General features: G+C 34.1%; 2 protein-coding genes, 1 long non-coding RNA gene and 1 other non-coding gene across 5 annotated transcripts in view; 2 read left to right on the forward strand and 2 right to left on the reverse strand.

The window, feature by feature from the left end:
- mgat2 (alpha-1,6-mannosyl-glycoprotein 2-beta-N-acetylglucosaminyltransferase) lies at positions 1-6,029 on the reverse strand. The gene is made up of 2 exons (XM_051092191.1): positions 5,865-6,029; positions 1-2,138 (listed from the first exon to the last, which is right to left on the reverse strand). The coding sequence occupies exon 2, from the start codon at positions 1,919-1,921 to the stop codon at positions 557-559; it is 1,365 nt and encodes a 454-aa protein (XP_050948148.1). The 5' UTR covers positions 1,922-2,138; positions 5,865-6,029; the 3' UTR covers positions 1-556.
- Positions 6,030-8,043: 2,014 nt separating this feature from the next.
- Positions 8,044-10,539, forward strand: rps29 (ribosomal protein S29). Its single transcript, XM_051137770.1, has 3 exons — positions 8,044-8,197; positions 9,995-10,094; positions 10,236-10,539. The coding sequence occupies exons 1-3, from the start codon at positions 8,136-8,138 to the stop codon at positions 10,242-10,244; spliced, it is 171 nt and encodes a 56-aa protein (XP_050993727.1). The 5' UTR covers positions 8,044-8,135; the 3' UTR covers positions 10,245-10,539.
- A 1,520-nt stretch (positions 10,540-12,059) lies between these two features.
- Positions 12,060-12,141, reverse strand: trnas-gcu (transfer RNA serine (anticodon GCU)). Its single transcript has one exon. It is a non-coding gene; the product is annotated as a tRNA-Ser (tRNA).
- Positions 12,142-12,756: 615 nt separating this feature from the next.
- LOC127183444 (uncharacterized) overlaps positions 12,757-15,191 on the forward strand; it is a 48,852-nt gene continuing 46,417 nt past the window's right edge. Inside the window, exon 1 of one of the 2 annotated variants that reach the window (XR_007830039.1) lies at positions 12,757-12,821. This is a non-coding gene — a long non-coding RNA (uncharacterized LOC127183444). The remainder of the gene's footprint in view (positions 12,822-15,191) is intronic. The other variant, XR_007830040.1, reaches the window with a different exon arrangement.

Below are 15,191 nucleotides of genomic sequence, written 5' to 3' on the forward strand. Positions count from 1 at the left end.
GGACAAAGCGTCTATAAGGGGCTAATGAGGACCGCGAGATAGTCAATGCAATTTTAATGTCTTGCAAAAGCTTCAAAACCATTCTAATACTGGAATACGTTCAATATGAAGCACAACCTTACACCCGGAAAACGGTCAGTGACATTCAAGCAAATAGAAAATAGTTCATCTGCATATCAAAAATAGCCCAGTCGTTTTAGCATAACCTTAAACAGAAGGTGGCGTTATGATCAAAACAAGTACACTGTCTGCAGCTCTGTATATATATACACACACACATATACATAATCATACGAAAGTTCATGCTTTTGCAAATCGTAAAATCATACATACAAACGTCGTCTTCGAAATGGCACAAAAATGCTATTTAATAATAGATGACAACAATAACACTTGTTTAATAATACTTCAATGATGCTCATAACCACCAAATCCAAACGTCACATCTTTTTCTTTTATTTGGAATATCTCAATAAAACAGGCAATATGAAGAAATAGTCCGTAAAGAACTCTTAAAGGCTTTCATTAGAGGATGCAAAAACGAGAGAATACAAAGTCACTGTAATCGAAGGTAGCTCTTGCAGAGTTCATGGTCCCTGATGTCTCCCCAACCTCCGTTTTTGACGTGCGGAGCCACGCCTTTGGCCCCGGAAGCGGGGAGTCTCTTTGTAATGAGCAGCTGTTTGGGGAACAGCTGGTTCCCGCTGCTCTGGAGAATGTTCTCGATCTTCGTCTTCTGGCCGCTCGGCATGCAAGCCGACTTCTTGTGGTGCATGCCGCAGTCGCCGGCGTGGAAGACGCGCGGCGCCTCGCTGACCATGACCTTCAGGAACGTGGGCAAGCAGGTCACGGTAAGGTGCTGCAACGACCAATCCCAGTTGTAGTCGTCGTAGGTGCAGAAGGCATCGGTGCATCTGAGGAGTTTCTGGTAGGTGTCTCTGCTCAGCGCCATTCCCATGTTGTGCTCGGTGGACTTCCACGCCTTCACCTCCACTTTGTTGGCTTTGCTGGAGTAGCCGACGTGACCGTAGCTTCCTAGGGACAAGATGTCACAGTCGGGGCATTGCTCTTTCTTGAGGGTCGCCATGAGCTTGAGAAGGTGGTAGAAGTCGGGAGCGAGGTAGTGGTCCTCTTCGATGAGCAACAAGAGTCCTTGGTGGTCCTTCAACGCTCGGACTCGATCCCAAACGAAGTGCAGCTTCCACCACCAGTGGTGTTTGGTCTGCGAGAACTTGGCTTCCCGATAGTGTCCGAAAGAGTCTGGGTACTCTGCGTTTATGCAGCCTAGGGTTAAGGCATCTTTCTTGGGAATGTCTCGAGGGCAATCTCTGGGATCGTTCCCAGGGAACTCTTGAGGATAGAGCTGGATGCTGAAGGGGAAGAATATCTGAAGGACCAAGCAGAAGTCGACGGACGCGACTATCTGGTTGATTTCCGGCGACCAGAAGTCGTGGCTGAATATCAGCAAGACGTTCTCGATTCCTTTCACTTTCCTCAAGCTGTCCACCAACAGGCGTAGGTATTCGGGACGGTTGTGAACCTGGACCACGACCGCTAGGTCGTCCTTCTGGCGCACCGAGCGAAACTTCTCCTCGTTTCTTAGGGTCTGATCGAAGTTGAGCTGAAAGACAATTCCTCTGTACACCAGCGTGGCGTTGTCCGCTTCAGGTTTGGCAGCTGCCTGCTGCTGCTGCTGTTGTTTTTCCGGAAGAGTCTCGTTGACCGGTTTACGAGTTACCGGAACGGTAACCTGTATTTGTACCTGACCGCCGGCGCTGCTCCGCTTACCCGCTTCCGCCTCTTTGGGAAACACGGAGGCGTTCGCCTTCTTCGGTTTCCCGCTATTCCAGACGGCGAATCCGCAGATGACCACCACTAGAGTCAGTATTACCACCTTTCGCTTGTAAATTCGGAATCTCATGATAGGCGGTCGCCCTGTGGGACGGTCGGAGAGACGATTCGGGAGACGAGGACGGCAGGTTTGCGATGAAAAAGAGCTCTGCGCCAGCAGATTGGGTACAAAACGTTATCATAGAAAATGCAGCTTAGACTTGGTCCTCTAATTCTGGAATGTATTCGAACGATGGTGTTTCCCATAAGGCATTTTTCTTAGAGGCTAATGAGTCGCCTTTTAAAACCTGAGGAAGATAAATCAAAAAGGTGGTTTTAATTAGCATGGTCTAGTTTTTTTTTGGCAAATTACATCTTAGAAATTCACTGTAAAGGAGAAGTCCACTTCCAGAACAAAAATTTAGAGATAACGTAAGCTTCAAACGATCCCAAATGCGGTTGTAAACGATCCCAGCCGAGGAAGAAGAGTCTTATCTAGCGAAACGATTAGTTATTTTCATTTAATTGATGTTCTTCGTATTGTCTTTCTCTTCCTGAACTCTGTGTATTCTGGCTCAAGACAGTTAGGGTATGTCGAAAAACTCCAATCGTATTTTCTCCCTCAACTTCAAAAATCATTTCAAAATCATTCTACATCGTTGCAGAAGTACAGACACAGTGTTTGCAAAGTGAAAATGCAGAGAAGATCAAACACCCTTAACAAAAAAGGTAAAACAGCGATATAGGACGATTTTGAAGTTGAGGGAGAACATGAGATGGGAGTTTTCGACATAACTGGAACAAAACAGAGTTCAGGCACAGTAAGACAAGATGAGCGTTTGACATAAAAAAAGTATATTAATTGTATTATTTTTATGAAAATAACTGATAAATTCACTAGTTTACACAATTGGGATCGTATGAAGCCGCATTTAAACTGCTTTTTGGAAGTTAAAAAATCGGGGCACCAATGAAGTCCATTATATGGAGAAAAATGCTGAAATGTTTCCCTCAAAAAACTATTTCTTTACGACTGAAGACAGAAAGACACGAACATCTTGGATGACAAGGCGGTGAGTACATTATCTGTCAATTTTTTGTTCTGGAAGTGGACTTCTCCTTTAATATCTCTGAATTCACCTTACAAAAATATTAATATTCATTGTAAACAATGGAACTACACCCAATATATTTAGGCCTAAATTGAAGATTTACGTATTTGAATTGCATATAAAACTTAGATATATTTGGATGACATGAATTGCAAACATATAAAGGTAATGTGATGCATGTTTGTGACCCTGGACCACAAAACCAGTCAAAAATACACTGTATGGGTCAAAATTATCTAGGATATTAAGTAAAGATCATGTTCCATGATGATATTTTGTAAATTTCCTACCATAAATGTATCAAAACTTCATTTTTGATTAGTAATATGCATTGCTAAGAACTAAGAAGATTTTCTCAATATTTAGATTTTTTTTGCACCCTCAGATTGCAGATTTTCAAATAGTTGTATCTCAGCCAGATACCGTCCTATCCTAACAAACATCCATAGAAAGCTTATTTATTCAGCTTTCAGATGATATATAAATTTCAGTTTTAAAAAAATGGACACTTATGACTGGTTTTGTAGTTCAGGGTCACATCTGTCAATCATACATTGAGGAAACAGGTTAGATTTATCCTGTTTGCATCTATTTGGTTGCATTTTAATAATTCTATTTTGAAAATGCATTTATTTTTGCATCCATTTGACTGTATTCAAATAATTCCATTTTTAAAATGCATTTATTTAAACAGTTTAGAATCAGCATAAATTTGTTCATTTTAAAATCTATTAAATGTATACCGTTAAAATGCATGAACACTGTTGAAATATGATTATCTGTGGAACAAGCAATATTCAGTTTTAAAACAATTCAGATTTATTGATGGTAAATATATAAACCTGGTTACTGTGTATTTAAAACATTTAGTTACAGAAATCTGTGTGACTGACAAATATGCATCACATCAAGTTTAATTTGTTTATGGTAAAACGGTTTGATCCAAATGCAAGGAAATTATACATGCATCTTACGTTTAGGCCTAGTTTTTAATTTTTTTTGTTTTAAATTCCACTCAATGCATCTAAAATGAATCAATATCATTTGCATAACATGAAAAAGCACAAAAATACAACTCTGCACTTGCTCAAAGAGCATTTTGTTCTCTTGAAACTTTCAAGAAAGGATTAATTGCTGAAAAGGCAACTTCTCCTAATGCGGCCTATTGTTAGATCTCTGCTATTTTTATTTCTGACCATACGCAAAATGCATGGCTTAAGTTAAAGATGATTGTATTTCAAATGCACAACACATTCTGTGATCGATTGCATTGTGCATATCAAATCTTTCTCTACCAAGTGCACTATGAAACATGAGATTAATAGTATTAAAACAGTATTAATATAAGAAATGCGGCCCTGGATTCAACTAATGTATAAACTCACAGGGGCTCAGACCTAATTAACTAGTCTCCGTGGGTTTAACCTGAAGAACCGCTAATTAGAAGATCAGAACAGTGACAGTGCAGCACAGATAGTACAGATAATAAAGTACAAAAATAATGTTTCCAGTACAAAGATTCAACACAATCTTTGTGCAACTGGATAAAAACACCCATTTACATGATTAACCACATAATACAAATGTAAACAGATTCCTAACATGGTATTTTATTATATATTTATACCATCTGTCTATAAGTACACAATGAAACTAAACGCAGTTTAGATTGTTTTTGAACATTTAAACCATTTTTAATTCGACGTACAAATACAACACTCATTCCGAGAGATGCCAAAAAAAAAAAAAAGCGAGATCCAACACAGTGGCTAATGATCTGACGCATGCATGCAACTCAGCATGGGTGTAGCTGTTTACACTTTCTACATATTTAAAAATACGCCAAGGTAGCTTTATTTTCAGGTTGCTAATGAGAATTAGAAGCAGCATCTAAAAAGGTGAAGTCTTTTTCATTTAGATCAAGTTAGTTTAGATTATTAACAGACTATTAGGATGCATGTAAACAGTTGTTGAATTTACATGATTACATGTGAGAAATAACTAAATGAGACTTTTGCATATATCAAATTCCACTTTCTATACTTTATATTATTACTCTACTATTGTCTGTACTGTCAATATCCAAACTGAACCTTGTTTCAAACATTTCACACTAAAAACTATGTGAGACAAAACATAACAAACATATAACTCACATGCATTAATCTAATGAAATGGTAAATTAATGATGCATATTATAAAAGCTGCTTCCATAAGTCTTCCGCTTAAATAAATGCATTACTGTACCAATTATCTTAACATCTGTTAAGACTAATAACACTAAAGCAGTACTGCATCTATATATAATTCACTACTACATTCTGCAGTGAATCACCAGTACAACCAACCCTTCATTTCTTCATTTATGTCGTGCTCTGTGTGCTTTAGCAGGTTAATGCATTGGTATTTTTACGACCAAAGCAAGGCTATGAATAAACCTACGGGAAAAACATGCACGGGTAACGTTACGCGCATAAACACAATATGGGGAAATACGAGCTTGTTTACACTACATTTGCATGACTGTCGACTAATGCAACTCTAGAGCTGCATAAAAGTAAGAAAGAGTTTGACTGCACAAATATGCACGGGATAAAGTTTAAAAATAAGGAAGTATGAAGCAAGCAAGCATGCATTGATTGCAGCTGCGTGCTAAAGCGAGCAGCTGCGCGAGCCAGAAAAAAAGCATTAAAGCCAAAAAACATGCCATTGCGTTGCTCACAAACTGTATTTTGTTAATATTACACGTTTAAAATGACCGATAATCGATGCACGAGCATGCATACCGATGTGTGCATGTTGGTGATGCACTGTCACTGGTTAGCTTTGCTGCTACCGATTCTTAAAGCGGAATATTATTGAAGAACTGCCGCATTCGGATCCATACGAAACACACAAACGCAAAGAGAATCGAAGCCTCACCGCAGATGTAGGCATGTATGGCGGCTGTCATGTCCACAGAAAAGCGCATTTTAATTTAAAGCGCGTGTCATGCTGCTCAGGCTCCGTGCGGAACCAAAGGCTCCCACAATATCAGCAAACCTCTGGGGGGCTTCGGCTGTCAGGACACGCATGATGTCACATTTCACACTCTGTTCGCGCTTTAGCGTTATAAAAGACTCGGAAAGTTCTCGTTATGCATGCAAAAAAGCTCGTGTTAGATGTATTTAGCGATTGTAATGATCGTTGGGGTTTCGTACACTTTGTGACTAATTTGTTAAATTACTTCATCTTAACATTTCTACTTAAATCTTGGTACGAAATAAAGGATTTTGCGTAAATATGAATAATCTGTTTTTGTTTTTTTCGCCAGATCAATTAAATTGTTATAAAAGCGTGACGCCTTTTTGTGTAGTTTGCCATTTCAACCACTAGGTGGAGATGTGTTTGGTTTTAGATTGAAAAAAAGGTTTATAGAACGTTATGAAAACATTAGGAGAACGTTCTCCAAACCTAAGTGGAATGATCTATTACTGTATGAAAGGAAGTATTTTTTTGAAATTGAAAATCTGTTTCGTTTCAATCTTTATATACTTAAATATATTTCTAAATATATTCAAAGGGCAAGAAAATACATTTTCAATTTTGCAATCAAGCCTTAATGTTTTTTGTATTTTTTGTTTTGTATATTTTTTTTTAAAATGCGTTTAAAAATACATTAAAATGTAAGTAAAAAAAAAACAAACAAAAAAACGTAAATATGGCTAAATATATTTTTGAGATTTTTCTTTATATTTTGAAATATATTTAATAAATATATTTGAAAATAACATTTTTTTTTAAATATGGGTTTTCATAAAGAAAACGTTCCTGGCCGATCAGTACCCTGAAAGAAAACTCACAATATAATAGTAATAACAAAAATGCATCGTCTCATAATTATAAATTAACTTAAAAATAAAAACAACAACAACAAAAAGTTTTTAATAAATAAAATAAACAAGAAAATGTAAAAAAAAAAAAAAAATTAGTTAAAAAATTAAATTAAATTAAATTGCTTTCTTGTTAAATGATCAGCATAAAGAGTCACACAATAACTTGAAATATATAAAAAAAACAAAAACAAAATAATAGTAATGACAAAAACATGTCTAATAATTATAAAATAATCTAAAAATTAAACAAAAAAACTTTTACAACTTAGAAAAATTAATTAAAGAATAAATAAAATAAGCAAAAAAATAAAAAAAGTAAAAAAATACATTCACAAAGTTATCCTTATAAGGAAAGTATCATGTCCTTCAGCAGTAAAGCACTTCAAATTGCTTTCTTGTTAAATGATGAGCATATAGAGTCATAAAATTACTTAAACATAAACATAAACATAAAAAAACACAATATAATAATAATAATAATAATAAATAACAAAAACATGTTGTTTAATAATAATAAATCAACTTAAAAATAAATCTACATTTTTTTTTGAAAAACTTAAAGAATAAATAAAATGAACAAGAAAATGTTAAAAATAAACAAAGTAAAAAGCACATTCACAAAGTTATCTTTTTCAAAGCATTTTCTTTAGCAATAAAGCACTTTAAATTGCTTTCTTGTTAAATAATGAGAGTCATAAAATAAATTGAAATCTATAAAAATATAATAATAATAAATAACAAAAACATTATAAATTAAAACAATTCTAAAAAAAAATTGAAAATAAATAAATAAACGAAGTAAAAATGTACTTTGTTTAACAAGAAAATGTTAAAAATAAATAAAGTAAAAAGTACATTCACAAACTTATCTTTATCGGGAAAGTGTCTTTAATTTGCTTTCTTGTTAAATGATGAGCATATAGGGTCATAAGATAACTTGAAATATATACACAAAAAGTAATAATAATAATAATAATAATAAGATTAATAATAATACAAATTGAGCTTTAAATCCATCAACTTTACATTTGTGTAGATGAAACTGAGCACACAGGTGTTTTATCACCCCAATTTTCAGTGTCGAAACGTATTTCCAGTCATTTATACATAAATAATGACAGAATATTTGCAACTACTCATTTAAAATAATTTATTACAATCATTCTTTTAATTTTATTGTATGCGCCACTCGACCGCTACACGGCGCCGTCGCCGGCAGTGACGCAGGAAGCGCTCCGTGCCGTAGAAGCAGCGCGTCTTTTTTGCGCCTGCGCACAAGCTCGACTTCCTTTTCGACATCCCGATCGAGAGAGACGAGATGGGCCATCAGCAGCTCTACTGGAGTCACCCGAGAAAATACGGCCAGGGATCCCGATCCTGGTCAGTTTTGCATCAGTCGCGTGTTTAATGTGAAGGCTTTATGATTTTGCGTGATTTGGGCGCGCGCAGGCCGTTTCGCGTTTGTTATAAGTGTGTGAATGTGAAGCACATGGATGATGATGATGCGCGCTAATATGGCGGCTGCGGCGAAGATCGGTCCGCTGTTGTTCTGGTCCCGCAGCATAGCGATCATAGTTCAACTGGACCCGCTGTAGTAAAACTTTCAGCCTTAATATTTGCACAGTATTAGCTGCCGCTGACTTCCGTGTTGTTAAAGGGAATCAAAAGTTCACTTAAAAAAATAATAATTCTGTTGGCGTTCACTCGCCCTCACGTTGTTCTGCATCCGAACGCATTTATTTTTTCTGTTGAACATAAAAGATATTTTAAAGAATATTGATAACAAAACTGTTGCTGGTCGTTATTGACTCCTACAGTGTGAAAAAGTTCCTGTGGATGTCAATGGGGACCGGAAATTAAAGTTAACGACGGAAATATCGTTTTTTTGTGAACTGCCCCTTTAAATGACAGTATATATTATACTTTATATATTTCAAAATGTGTTTCAAGGGCAAGAAAATACGTTCTCAACTTGAATTTTTTTTTAGCCTAAGTGTAAACTTTGTAAACTGTTTACATGCGTTATAGACACACAAAAAAAGTTTTCTTTAAATGTGACCTATGTGAATATATTTTCTTGGGTATGTATTTTAAATGCTTAAAAAAAAATAATTATATATATATATTTTTTTTATTATTTTTTTTACTATATATTTAAAAAATGACCAAAATATATGTTGCTAAAAATATATATTTTCGTTTATATATGTGTATATATATATATATATATGTTGTTGTTGTTTATTTTGCATATATTTGAAGAAAAATATATTTTTGTTAATATATTTTAAAAGAGATTTTAATCTCGATATACATACACACACACACAATTCAAATTTCCAAGAATTACCTAAATAAATAATAAAATGTGTGTATATATATATATATATATATATATATATATATATATATATATATATATATATATATATATATATTTATTTATTTTAGTTTTATATGGTATTCATTTAAAAAAAATGGTATTCATTTAAAAAAATCTGGTTATTCAGTATCCTGTTAAAGATATATAAAAATAAAAAAAACTACAAAACGCTTTGTCTAATATTATAAATAAATTTTTAAAAAAGGTGAAATCTTTAAAAATACGTAAAAGAATGATTAAAATAATTAAAACAAAAATGAAACTTGCCTTCAAAATATATTTAGGAAGTTACTTTAAAGATCGTTTTCTTCAGCAATGAAGCGGTTTATATTGCTTTCTTGTTAAATGAGCATATTAAAAGTCATAAAATAACTTAATCTATTAAAAAATAAAAAATAGTACTAGTACTAATAATTACATTTTATGAATTTTAATTAAGGAACTTTACATTTAAACATTTTAGCCTATCGTCCATCTCATCTAAGTATGAGCTGATGAAATATGAATCTTGTGATGTCTCAGTCAAACATCTTACGTTATAGTTTGAAGTTGAGTTTTCGTATGTAAGGTTGATTGCAGATCATAATAATGAAATTAAAGTATTTTGGTTTACATTCATTATTTTGATGTATTTCAAATATTAATCCCTTATAATTAGTTTTGTATTTTATTATGTTTTGGATGCATTTTGTCATCTGTCGAAGTCTTGAAGTGGATTTCTTTTGAAATATACGCTGTTGTTTATAACATCTGGATTTGGATGCATTTCTAACTTGTTCTCTTGTGTTTTCCAGCCGGGTTTGCTCAAACAGACACGGTCTGATCCGCAAATACGGACTCAACATGTGCCGTCAGTGCTTCAGACAGTACGCTAAAGATATTGGCTTTGTCAAGGCAAGTATTTCTACTTTTTAAGTGTGTTTGACTTCTGCTTTGGGTTTAGCATGTCTGCATTTCATCTGTGAATTTAGATGCATGACGTATCGATGCATCATAAAACTAATCTAACTTTTCTTCTCTTACTTTGTCGTCCAGCTGGACTAAATTTATAGACGGCCGAACTTCCATGATGTGAGGTCGACGTCCTCCCGCGCACCATCCTGACATGGAGTTACTGTGGAAAACTCAATAAACATTTTTTTGTTTCTGTTAAGAAGTTGCAGTGTTTTCCTTTATTATAGAAGGGTTATGAACTGAAAATTCAGTAAATCAATGGATTATTAGCTTTGTTTTTTATAATTTTCATAAGCATTGATTGGGAACACCTAAACATGCATCTGGAGAAGGTCTTGGTTAATGATGCTTGTCTAAAGTTGAAATAAAAATGAGTTTGGTTGCAGAGACTGTTTAGCTTCTGTCGTTTTACAATTAATTGAAATTATAAACCTGGAAATGTTATGGGTACTGTATATGCAATTAAAATTAAACTTAAGCAAACTTGAGATGTAGAAGACGTCAAAAGATAAATGTGAAAATGTGATTTTGTCCAAAGGTGTGCAGAGGAAAAATACATCAAATAGTTATTTGGATCATAATTCGTTGACCAAATGCAAGAGTTGTTAGTAAAATTTTATTAACTCTGTTATCTGTGTAGATTGAAATATGGGCTATTCTACCGAATTGGTGCAAAGTGCTGTGCCACAACACACTTAAGCATTTGTTAATATCTATTGAAACACAAAATAATATTAAAAATATTAGTAAGCTTAATATATATAAAATCATTTATTGGGAACTTGCATTTGTGTGGTGGTTCAAAACCTAACCCATAAATTTCAACTTATGAAACTTATGTTTGTCTTTTTTGCATTTTATTCCATTGTTTTTAAAAATATCTTTTTGTTTTTCACTTAATTTTTTGAGGTGTTATTTCATAAATTGTCCATAACACTCATGACAAAAGGTAGTGACAGAAGGGAACACTTGATCCTATATTTGGGGGAAATAAAGTTTTAATATTTTAATAGGAGGTTAAAATTCTGAAATGCAGTTTGGTCGCTACAAAAACACAACACTGTCACGTGATGTTTTGTCAAAAATAAAGTATACTGAATTATCAACGAAAATATTATGGTAGCTTTTGGTTCAGTGTATATTCAGACAAATGAATCCTTAAGTTTGAAATCAGTATGATCAACTTTTTGCTTTTTACAAAGAAAAACGGCATTCAAAATACAACAAATCTCATAAATCACAATTGAAATATTGTTATAATTGTAACTGTTATTGATTTATCTCTGAAAATGTTTTAATAAAAATTAAAATATATATATTTACAATGTAGATGTAAGCAAAATCGTAATAGGTCAGTATAACCCTTCTAATTAAATTATATATTACCGTACTTCAGTAGTGACAAATTTGGGGAGAGAACAAATATTCCAAAAAATACAATGAAAATACAGTATGAGAATTAACTGCAAAATTACTAGAAATGTGTATTTTGGATATTATACAATTTGCATACATACAAAATTTGTGAAAAAATACATTTTTAAGATGTTTACAACTCTGTAGAATGGACTATAAAATGTATATAGAATTAGAACTGTCATTATTCTGTCAGTAATTTAATAAAAATGCAAAACAAAAACAACAGCCAATCAATAGATAACTAATAATAAATAACTAAACTCATCCACTGAGTTAATGCAAACATAAAAACAGACAAATTTAAGCGACAACTCCAGTAGTATTTTTATTAATTCTTTAATTTAATATATGTGAAAATGTAACGCTGACCAGAGTTTCATATTATTATCAATATCTGTTGCACTTTCTTATTTTCTGAACGGGAAGCGAACACATTCTCTCCAACCGTAACCATAACAACAATTACTATTTACACCCAAAACCAGTCGACGAGGATGGGATTCGAACCCACGCGTGCAGAGCACAATGGATTAGCAGTCCATCGCCTTAACCACTCGGCCACCTCGTCTTGACGCCGCACCAGTTTATGGATTTTACAAATAGTTTGCTTATGTAAAAACGAACAGATGACGTAACTCATGAATATTAATTACGGTGCTTGTTTGGACGCTCAACCGCAGAGTTGCAGCTCAACGGCGGCGCAGCTAACGCCCTGATTAATATTAATGAGGAACGCCTCCACTACAGTTTTACGATTTTATTTACAAAGTCTAATCATGTTGGCTACGCCATGTTTAAATAATATAAAGCAACCATTTAAAAACAAAGTGACCAAAATGACTTTAAATGAAGCAAAACAAATCATGCTGTAATAGGTAATAGGTCAGAAATGAGCAGGGAGGTCCTTCTTTATAATTTGCATTTGTGGCATAAAATATCATAAATGTTACTTCAATGGATATTCATAATATTTTGTTTACAAGTGAATAAGCTAAAATAAAATAAAAAAAAATCATTATAATATTTTTTGTGCCCACAAAACACATATTAAACACATATTAATGTTAAAAATATTAGTATAATTAATTTAGTTGTTAATATATAAAAATGAGATACTATGTATAACGAAAAACACTAATTTGTATATACCTGTGTAAATAGGTAAACGAGTGAAATCACTGCATGGAAACAGCGCCATCTGCCCGCTGGTGAATTGAATGCAACACTGCTTCCCAAAGAGAGTTTGAGGTGAGTTTTATCACGACATTTTATCACTCAAAATCGTTCAAAACACAAGAGTCAGCACTGTATTTTTAAGTTTTTTGTTTAAGAACATGTTAAGTAGTTGCTGTCACGTGTTTGGCGTCGAATACACCGTGTTTTATTTCAAATTACACGAGTTAAGGCGTTTATGCGTTTATTTATTTATTTATTTATTTTTCAACCACTTCGTGCTCATGTTTGAATCTTTCAATCAAGATAACAGTCATAATAACAATCAATATCTGACGTTTGTTGTTGAGAGTTTACAAATTTACAATGCAGAGGTGGCACAGAAGCGTGTCTGAAGTGGTATTTACATATCTTTACACAGACTGTGTAAAGAATAAATTAGTTTACACAACAATTTTCACTGTATACTATAATACAAAGGGATGAAGTGGGTCAGAGCTGGCCTATTTAAATGGCTTTTATGCTGCATTACGTTTTTACATAGAATTTAAGCAGGCACAGAGCAGCCTTAACTCATCTATGTGTCAAATTTGCACCGCAAAGGTGGCACAAAAGCACCTCTATGTGCTGACTTTAATACTAGTGTGTCAGAGCTGGCATAAGTTAGTCTGGCTTTTATGCTGCATTACGTTTTTACACAGAATTTGAACAGGCACAGAGCAGCCTTAACTCATCTATGTAAATTATGGCAAATTTACACTGCAAAGGTGGCATTAACATGCATATAAGTGCTGACTTTAATGCTAAGGACTAAGTGGGTCAGAGCTGGCATAATTTATTCTGACTTTTATGCTGCATTACGTTTTTACACAGAATTTAAGCAGGCACAGAGCAGCCTTAACTCATCTATGTAAATTATGGCAAATTTACACTGCAAAGGTGGCATTAACATGCATATAAGTGCTGACTTTAATGCTAAGGACTAAGTGGGTCAGAGCTGGCATAATTTATTCTGACTTTTATGCTGCATTACGTTTTTACACAGAATTTAAGCAGGCACAGAGCAGCCTTAACTCATCCATGTAAATTATGCCAAATTTACACTGCAAAGGTGGCACAAAAGCACTTCTAAGTGCTGACTTTAATGCTAGGGACTAAGTAGGTCAGAACTGGCATAAGTTAGTCTGTGTTTTATATGGCAGTATGTCTTTACACAGAACTTAAGCAGGCACAGAGCAGCCTTAACTCATCCATGTGCCAAATTTACACTGCAAGGGTGGCACAGACATGCTACCAAGTGCTGACTTTAATACTAGTGTGTCAGAGCTGGCATAAGTTTGTCTGGCTTTTATGCTGCATTACGTTTTTACACAGAATTTAAGCAGGCACAGAGCAGCCTTAACTCATCCATGTAAATTATGCCAAATTTACACTGCAAAGGTGGCACAAAAGCACTTCTAAGTGCTGACTTTAATACTATTGTGTCAGAGCTGGCTTAAGTTAGTCGGGCTTTTATGCTGCATTACGTTTTTACACAGAATTTAAGCAGGCATAGAGCAGCCTTAACTCATCCATATAAATTATGCCAAATTTACACTGCAAAGGTGGCACAAAAGCACTTCTAAGTGCTGACTTTAATACTATTGTGTCAGAGCTGGCTTAAGTTAGTCGGGCTTTTATGCTGCATTACGTTTGTACACAGAATTTAAGCAGGCACAGAGCAGTCTTAACTCATCCATGTAAATTATGCCAAATTTACACTGCAAAGGTGGCACAGATGCGTTTCTAAGTGCTGACTTTAATGCTAAGGACTAAGTAGGTCAGAGCTGGCATAAGTTAGTCTGGCTTTTATATGGCAGTATGTTTTTACACAGAATTTAAGCAGGCACAGAGCAGTCTTAACTCATCCATGTAAATTATTCCAAATTTACACCGCAAAGTGACACAAAAGCACCTCTTAAGTGCTGACTTTAATAATAATGTGTCAGAGCTGGCTTAAGTTAGTCGGGCTTTTATGCTGCATTACGTTTGTACACAGAATTTAAGCAGGCACAGAGCAGTCTTAACTCAGCCGTGTAAAGATGCATAAAATCTGTAAACCTCTTCCCTTTGTCAGGGCAATATATATGGTTCAAAGACGTTAAGATGTTCACATCAAAATAATTTTACAAAAGTGATTTTATGTCATTAAATTAAATGTCTACTTTTAAGGTTTCAAATAAGTTTTTGGAGAATAAAATGTCAAAATTTGGTTGAAATAATGTTGCATTGACATTCAGTGTAACACAATATTTAAGTAAAAATTCAAACAACAACAATTTTCTTGTGTTTTAAATGAGTAAAAAATTCTTAGTGACAAATGGGCAAAACCTAGGATAGTGGCAAATTTCACCTTTTAAAAAATGTAGAATTACAACTAATTAGTATTTGGGGTGAAAGAAATTC

The sequence above is a fragment of the Labeo rohita genome, chromosome 20 (assembly GCF_022985175.1).
Source record: "Labeo rohita strain BAU-BD-2019 chromosome 20, IGBB_LRoh.1.0, whole genome shotgun sequence".
NCBI lineage: Eukaryota > Metazoa > Chordata > Actinopteri > Cypriniformes > Cyprinidae > Labeo > Labeo rohita.

Coding starts and splice junctions, on each gene's coding strand:
- mgat2 (XM_051092191.1), bottom strand. CDS start 1,921: ATGAGATTCCGAATTTACAAGCGAAAGGTGGTAATACTGACTCTAGTG.
- rps29 (XM_051137770.1), top strand. CDS start 8,136: ATGGGCCATCAGCAGCTCTACTGGAGTCACCCGAGAAAATACGGCCAG. Junction 8,198..9,994: donor GGCCAGGGATCCCGATCCTG/GTCAGTTTTGCA, acceptor TGTGTTTTCCAG/CCGGGTTTGCTCAAACAGAC.